At 43.2% G+C, this 8,633-nt stretch overlaps 1 protein-coding gene and 1 non-coding gene across 2 annotated transcripts; both read left to right on the forward strand.

Annotated features, from left to right (window-relative positions):
* Positions 1 to 763: 763 nt before the first annotated feature.
* Positions 764 to 5,968, forward strand: TMEM167B (transmembrane protein 167B). Its single transcript, XM_002919199.4, has 3 exons — positions 764 to 921; positions 2,839 to 2,970; positions 3,510 to 5,968. Exons 1-3 carry the CDS (start codon positions 912 to 914, stop codon positions 3,590 to 3,592), a joined length of 225 nt encoding a protein of 74 aa, XP_002919245.1. The 5' UTR covers positions 764 to 911; the 3' UTR covers positions 3,593 to 5,968.
* A 1,219-nt stretch (positions 5,969 to 7,187) lies between these two features.
* On the forward strand, positions 7,188 to 7,596 carry LOC117801336. Its single transcript, XR_004623854.1, has one exon.
* The last annotated feature ends 1,037 nt before the right edge of the window (positions 7,597 to 8,633 follow it).

The following is an 8,633-nucleotide window of genomic DNA, read 5'->3' on the forward strand; positions in this document are numbered from 1 at the left end:
AAAACGCTGTCCTGATATCCCCGATTCCTAGTTAAAGTGGCCAAGGTGACCCCAGCATTTAACTAAATACAGGAGAGTATCGAGACTCTCCTGAAAGTTTCAAGAAAAATCTAAGAAACAAACAGGCAATTATCTGGATGTTTCCCGATAGAGTGGAGCTTTAGGGTCTGAAATATGTGACTTGTTTCTGTTACAATGTTTCTTATTCTCATTCCGAGAGTTCAGATGGAGCCTAACTATTCTGATTTCCACAAGGAGTAAGAAAGAAGTGACGTAGGTCAATTATTTCTCAAACTGGAGAAAAAATTCTGGTATACCCAGTAGAAAAAAGGAAGAGACAGAAAAAGGAAAGAAAGAACACAAAAGAAGTAAAGGAAAGAAAGAGCAGTGAAGCAAAAGCAGGTCTGGAGGTCGCAGGGACTGCCTCGAGTCCTGCTGTCAGAGTTCTCTTAATTGGAATCCCGGGACCGCCACCTTTCCGTCGCAGGAAGGCTGCTGCTTACACACACACACACCAGCTGCCACAGCGCAGAATAAAGTGTAAAGCTGGAGCCTTTACCTATCCGAATACACAGACGCGAACAGGCCAGGTTAGGCCACTGAGGCAGCAAGGACACCCAGAAGAAACTTGGTTACCACGGCCACTTCGGAAGCCTCTCCGACCTCGCTCTTCTTACGCTTGCGTAAACAGCAAGCACCGCCCACACAAGTCCCCTAGCTCTGTAATCTGCTAGCCACTCCTGATTGCATTCGGCACTCGCCTCTCTGCTCTTACGCCTGCGTACTACGCCTCCTACCCGTCGCTGCAGCCCCGATCGGGAAGTGTCAACGCGGAGCTGGGTTCCCCAGTCTTCGCTGCTACCGCTCACAGCTGATCCCGGAACTCCTAGCGAGGCCCGGGCCCAGCCGCCATGACGAACGGTGAGAGCCAATGCCCAGAGTGGAGAATGGGACTAAAGGACGGGGGGAAACGTGGCGGGCGGGACCTGGACTGACGTGGCCATTCTCCCCGCCCCCTCCCAGTCCAGCCCCACCATGGCCTCTCAGTGCTCCTAACTCTTGTCCCCCAAACCCTTCCGCGGTTCTCCCGTCCCCTACCCATCTAGAAATACCAGTGCTTCTCGTCTCCGCACTCCGAGTCCTCAGTCCCTAGCCTGTGCTTTCTCTTCCCCCTTCTTAGAAGTTCGTTCTAGCCCTTGCAAGACTTTTAGGCAGGCCGGTCCCAGTTGAACTATAGCTCTGGCACCAGGGAAAAGAGAGGATCCTCTCAGCGCCCTCCGTTCTCATACTTTCAGACTGTAGCCTCGTTGGGAGGACCAAGAAATCAGAGAGTGTCAAGCCTCACACTTTTTGAAGGCGAATGTAGACCCTTAAAGTTTTCCTTGTTTTGAAAAAATGCCGGAAAGCTTTCTCTTGTTTGATTCTAAAGTCCTGCCTGAGTGATCCCATCTGGAGACCCTGGCTAGCGTTGCAAGGGTTGGATTTAGACACTGCCTCTTCTAAACGATGTGGCAGTTGCAGCCCTGTTTATCCGACCTAATTTTCCAGACGTCTTCGAACACTTTACTGACATGATTTCCGAATTCCAGGGAAGTGCAGGAAGAAGGACTTTTATGGTATTTAGAGTCAGCTTTACAGGAAAGAAGAGAAAGCGTCCTGGTATGATTTGAGGGGCTCAGGAAAGCATTTCTCAAAAGTACCTTCTCCTTAAGTCTGGCAGTGGAGACTCAAATTTCACCCTTTTGTGAATTTTGGCATTGTCTGCAAGAACTTATGAAAGTAAAAGAATAATACATTAAAGTATCATCATAAGAATTTAGTGTATGTGTTAATTTACTGGGCTCTTTCTCATGTGATACCTGGCTGTGAGATAGTTTTACTGGAGAGAGGGAGATAGAGTGGTCCAGAAGTTCCAGATACTGATTATGTAAAATATCCTTTTGGAGCTTCCTGGGCAAGTCACAAGTCTGAGGTTTCTAGGCCCAGTACCAGAAGGGACATCACTGGGAGGAAGAAACCAGGAAATAAGAGAGCAGTCTGATACATAATAATAACTGAGTAAATTTTAGTTACCTTCCCTCCTTTTGTGGTCTGAATTTTTTCTTCCTTTTGCAGTTAGGTGCTTCATTGTGCTTACATGTACAAGAAATAGCTTATTTTACGTATGTAAGAAATAGAATTGTTCAAAGCTTTTTTCCCCACAATTGTTCTATGTCGACACCTGAGATACTTTTTTTTTCTGACGAAAATCTAGTTATTCTAGCAGAAATGTTGGTTTGTCAGTAGAGTATCATGCATGAGGTGTAAGATAAGCATTGGAAAACTGTAGTTTTATGAATTCTAACCCTTGCTGTTTACATTAAGCTTTACTTTTTGCCTTAACATATTCTTCAACAACTGCAGATCTGTGAGACTTGGCTAAACATTTGGCTCTCCTTTATCACATGAGTGATTCATAATAGGAACATGGGTACTTTCCTCAGCTCAGGCTCCAGGGATTCTTACGCCTCTCTCAAACTGTTACCAACACCGGCCATTCCTGGGAGATTGATTCCACTAAAGTGATGCACTCTTCTCAGGACTTGTAGCTCTTGAAGGAGGAGGAGAAGATACAGTGAAATCTTTGTGAGGGGGTTGTCTACAAGCAATTTGAGGAACAATGAAGGAACGTTGTTAGTCCCAGGATATTGGCTCTCTCTTGTAAAGGGTTGGCATTGTTAGTTGATTGTATCGTCTTGATATTAAATCACTCTATTCTCCTTGGAGTTCTCAAATGGAATCACCTGTCACCAGCTAGATTAGTACCAAAGCATTTGTTTGTTTTTCTTTCTGTAACAGTGTACTCCTTGGATGGAATTCTGGTGTTTGGTTTGCTCTTTGTTTGCACCTGTGCGTACTTCAAGAAAGTACCTCGTCTCAAAACCTGGCTGCTGTCAGAGAAGAAGGGAGTTTGGGGTGTGTTTTACAAAGGTATGATCATATCTGGACAGGGAGAGGAGATTGCCATCTCCGGACAGTAGGGTGCTACAAAGTGTAGGGGGGTGGGATAGGCTGGCATTGTATTTGGTTACACTTTTGCATAATCCTTTATTTTAGCATCAAGGTAATTTTAATATTCTCCATGGAGTAAAAGTCTCCAAATTAAAGCAGTTTAGACTGGACTAGAATTGTTGGCGTATTTTCCCAATAAAAAGTTTTTCTGAATTTCTGGAAAGAATATATTGGAGTCTCTTTTAAGTTTCATTAAATCAGATGCCTTTGTTACTTTTTATTAAGGGTGAATCCTACCTACCTAAATCTTTTTTCAAAATAGAGCAAAATACAAGCAGTATATTCACCTAGAATCTAGCGCTTAAGAACAGTATTTAAATGCATCCCTGGGTGGGTTCTTGAGAACCTTGATAGGTCTCTTCATCATGACTAGAGATTTCAAAATACCACCTTGAAAGTGAGGATTTACATGAAGCGCAGGGTGTGATTTCTTTTCTCTTTTTACTTCTGTCTGCCAGCCGCTGTGATCGGAACCAGGCTGCATGCTGCTGTGGCAATCGCCTGTGTTGTAATGGCCTTCTACGTCCTGTTTATAAAATGAATTCCAAAGCATCCATCTCATCAGCTGCCAACCAAGAGGATGAGGGTGAAGAAACTGTCTGGGGCCTGGGCCCAGCGTAAGAGAGCTCAGCTAAAATCATCAAAGTCCCCAAGATGACACCACAGCATCTGCCCCTACCATATGTGGGGAAAATTCCTCATGGTTACAAACATTATTTATGCTTCAGGGGATTCCAGAAGGCCAGCTTCCTTTGATCTGTGTGTGAATCAGTCCTCAGCAGAGAGCATATAATGTCCAGATAAATTACACCCCACGGTGATAGGATTACATACCTCCTACCATAAAAACCTGTCACCTACTCTGTTCTTCAGCTCCTCATCAGGATCTTTTCAAACTGAGGCTCATTAGGGAAGGACATAGGTTGTATTCACACCTCTTGGAAGGAGAGAGAATTTTTAAGACTTGACTTTTTTTTTCACTGTTTGATTTGGATTTGGCAACTTGATGGGGGGGGTGAGTGGGTGGGGTGGGGGGGAACAAGAGTTATACACGCCAAGAAAATTTTTTGGCTTTGGAAATTTCTCTTTCATATACCCATCTGGGAACATAAGAGAGAGGCATGGGCTTCACTGCAAAAAGAGGACAGATGAAATAAATGTGCTGTGTGCTGGTAGCCCAAGAGTTTGCCAAGAAAATCTGGGCCTACATAAGATTTGGGAATTAATTGTCTGTGGTGAGACTAGAAAGCAGTAACTTAGATAAGAAAAAATGTTCTGTTCACCAATATCCCCCAAAGGAGACTTCATCCCATCAAATGGTATATGGAAAATGAATCCACTCTTAGAATTTTCCTAAAGCCTTTTTTATACTCTAAATTACTGAGTGCTGAATAGTGTTACTCAGTCTTAAATGCCACCACTAGGGGAAAGAGAAAGTATTGAAGAAATAATTTTTACTATATTTGCATTTAGGGTAAATCTAGTATATAATTCATACACTAGTAAAGTCATCTAGTATAAGAATTTACTGTGATGTTAGATGGACGTTTTGTCATGTTATCCAAGACACAGCCTTATTCTGTGTTTGAGTCTGGGTTATTATGGCAATTTTTAATTGATCACTTGTTTTTTTTGGGCAACTTTTGGTTTTCCTCATATTGCCGTACTCTTTAGCTATCTCTTGGAAATTTTTTGTATTTTAAGAACATGATAAATTCAAATGAGTGAGAGAAGTTGCTGATATTCATGAGCATGTTTGGAAGGTTAACAGAATCCACAAATAAAATGAGGGTGTTTTCTAAAGGGAAGGAAAACAGATGTTTGCCATGGAGATTAATGGGCTTTTCCATGGATATGGTAACTCTTACACAAATCATTTTAGGTGACTCAACATTTGAAGGGAAGACTTCTCCATTTAAAGAAGAGAGAGAGAGTTGGTCTAAAATTAAATTATTGTGACAAGCACGCATCAACATAGGAACCAAATGAATTGTCCGTTACAGTAAAACTTGACTGTGGACAAGTTGACCCCTGTGTGGCAGGAAATTGTCTTCTGTCTTTTCCCCCAAAGAAAAGCTGCTAGGAAGTTTAGGTTCTGAAATAGTTTAGTGCTTTGGGGGTTTCTAGAGGTGTAAAAAGTCCTCAAGTAAACACTACATGTCTAATCATCTCAGAGTTGTGGCTTTTTTGTCTCTTCAAGAATTGGCCCACAGGGTAAATTTCAATGATTATTATATTTTCCATTGTCACTTCTGAGGATCTTCCACATGAGGGAAAGGACATCTATTGGAACAGAAAGGAAGAGTTACACCTTGTAGGTGTGTTTGGGACCTGTTGGCCAGCAGGAACGTTACTCCCTGGAAATACAGGTTCAGCATGTTTTGCACTTGTTATTTTGTAGCTTTAATGACTTGTTTTCCAATAGGGCTAATGTCTCTAAGCTTGGTGAGGAGAGCTGCTTCGGATTTTAGTTTCATTTCACAGTTCTAGTTGTTCAATTTTTACAGCCTCCTGGGTGGGGTATCTTGACCTAAATTGTTATATTTTGAGATGTTTTCCTATGAGAATGTACCAAAAAAGTGCACAGAATGAAGGTAATTTACAGCAAGAAACAAATAACAGAGCTTATTTCATTTCTTGCCTTTATGTAAGCAGATAAGCAGAAGGCTGTTTAACTCATTACTTTGGTTGATGTGTCATCTGTTCTTTGACTGAAAATTGTAGGAAGTTGTTCCTCTGAGGGAGTCTTTTAGGGGTGGGTGAAGGGGGATAGCAGTATTGCCTCAGATTCAAACTGGCATTACCATAAACCCTGAATGCCAGTGTGGAATGAAGTCAGCCTTTTATAGTTAAAATACAATTTTTTATTCACCATTGTCTGCACAAATCCTTGAAAATAAAATTTCTTTCCCTACCATTTTTGTCCATTTTATTTGTCACATGATGAATTCATTGAAGTTTGTTCAATACCCTCCTTGGTTCTACCCAGGTATACCTTTTTGGTTTACATTAGTGAATATCATTATTCCTGTTGACCCCTTGTGATGGTCACCAAATACACGATATAGTTCAGAATTTATGAAGGTGTAGTTTTCTCCTTTGAGGGAGCTGATACATGTATCAGCTTATATATGTAAGCATATATGTATATACGAATAAGTTTTGAGGTACGTTAAATAAGGGAGATAACACTCCTCAATATATTTTATCTACCACTGCTATTAAAATACAAATATTATCTGCCATTACCAGGCATAAACTTATTCAAATGAGGTTATCAGGTTAACCAGCCATACACCGAGAAAATCCTTCAACCAATGGGATTCTAGCACATAAATGGTTAATTTCCCCCTATTTGTTTACTCTAAGTGCATGGTGGAACTGGTACAGTTACAAATTATAAATTCACAAAATTCTTCTGATTTATTTTACCCACACACATAACCTTTTTCATTGAAGGAGAAAGAAGGAACCAAGACATTAAAATTGCGTTCCCTGATGTGAAAGCTAATTCTCATTATATAATCACTACTTTCTTTTCACTACTGATTCTGGAGTTTGAAAGTTAGACATGCTTCAATGGACATGAAAGTAAGTGAAGGTTCAGCAATATGACTGCCATAGCATCAAGTTTGGGTGGCAAGGGGGCTCTTGTAAATGACAGGAATATGCCTTTCTACCTTTACTCATTTCACAGTTATCCTAAGACACTGGATTTAAATAATCTATTCTCACCTTTCCCTTGGGTAAAATGATGTTTTCCTTCTGCCCTGGGGGAAGGAGCTCCTGGGGACGCTGATATTGACCAGTATTTGCCTTCTCCATGAGAAAGCAGTCAATCACCTACAAATCTCCCGAGACCGAATCATATTATATTCAGAACTTGGATCAAAGACTTGGGTCAAAGATCAAAAGAAAGCTATAGATACCGATATAAATATGTACCTGCACAAAGATCGTAAGACAAGCACGATTTAGTATTGCGGGAATTTGTCCTGCTTTTCTCTGGGACCTGGGTTCCCCTCCGAGCCACGCGGGGGCAGCAAAGGGCATACCGGACGACAGCCTGTGCTCAGTGGTTCCTCCCAGAATCCTCTGAGGCGGAGGGATTTAAAAGAGGGTGCGGACTTCCGCTCACTTCACGGAGGGAGAGCGGGCTGGGCTGAGGGTGGTTTGTGTGGTGTTACGGTGCTGCGTGGACGGCGCGTGTGGCCTGCGTGAGTGAACGCGCGAATGTGTGAGTGTGTGCATGAGGCGTGCAAGGCGAGTGTGTGCGCCCGTCCCTGAGCCCCTCCCCCGCCTACACCTTGATCTTATTTGATCGGGTTGTGACCCTAGCCCCGCCGGGCCGACCCGAGATGAAAAGCTTCCCTCCTGCGAAGCCCCCTCCTCGGGGCGCTGTGCAGCGAGGCCCCTTGGGCGGCGGCAACGCCGCGGTCCCGGAACCCGTCTTATGGGGCCCGGCGCTCAGAAGTGATGAATTGATCAGATAGACGAGGCCGGGCTTGTCCCGGGCCACTGATTATCGAGGCGATTCTGATCTGAGCCCGGCCCCGGAGCGCGGCCGCCCGTGGCATTGGGGCTAATCGTTAACAGTCGGTGGCGGGCCAGGGCGCTGGGGGGCGAAGGCGGGGGTGAAGGAGCTGTCGCCCAACCCGCGGGAGCAGGAAGGGCACTGAAGGCTTGTGTGCTGCTGCAGTGTTTTTCTTTAGTCTCTTCCCTTTTTTTCCTTTCGGCCCGCCTTGGGGTGACCCTTTGTATGGTACTAACACTGGTGCCCCCCTGTACAGCGTCTGCCCCTAAAGGTTTTTTATATATATATATATATATAATATATTTTCCATAAGAGAACTTTCAGGGCTTATAAGAATTCAGATTCCAGGGACCTGCCCCAGATTTACTGAATTAGAATTATTTGGGAGGTCTGTGAGTCTGTATTTTTAAAAGCCTTGATGTATGGGTCATGGTAATAAATTTTTCAATATTCAGTATCAACCTGCATGAGATGATCAGCCAGAGAGTCACCCCTCTCTGCCGCTTTCAGCCATTCTAAATAATAAGAACTGAAACTTGATATTGCCACTTGGCAGCAGATACTATCTGAATAGGTTGGAGTATCTCTGTGGAAGAGGGGCTGCGATAGTTTGGTGGAATTTAAGGACCCTGTACCTGAGTAACAGGAAGAAACTCTTTCATATCGGAATTATTCAGCAATGCATATGCTGTCCAAACTTAGAAATGGGAATTTACCCTACAATATTCTGAAAGGTCTGTGATTTCTTGCCCAATCGAATAGAAGTTTCCCCTGAGTGACTTACAATTTTAGAAACCACATTAATGCATGTTTTTAGGTACCTTCAAGCCCAAGCACCAGGTTATTGAACCACATTTATAAGTATCAAGGGCTGTATTTCACAGCACAAACTGACAAAGAAAAGGGAGTTGACTCCCAGGCAAGAAGATAGCAGAATTAGAGAATGAACAGTAGCAAGGAGCCAGGTCCAGGAAGATGGCACCCTTATGGAAAAGTAGAGCCCAGCAGATGACTAAATCCAGAAGGTCTGAAATATGTTAAGTGTGAC

Source organism: Ailuropoda melanoleuca, chromosome 2 (genome assembly GCF_002007445.2).
Source record: "Ailuropoda melanoleuca isolate Jingjing chromosome 2, ASM200744v2, whole genome shotgun sequence".
Classification (NCBI taxonomy): Eukaryota; Metazoa; Chordata; class Mammalia; order Carnivora; family Ursidae; genus Ailuropoda; species Ailuropoda melanoleuca.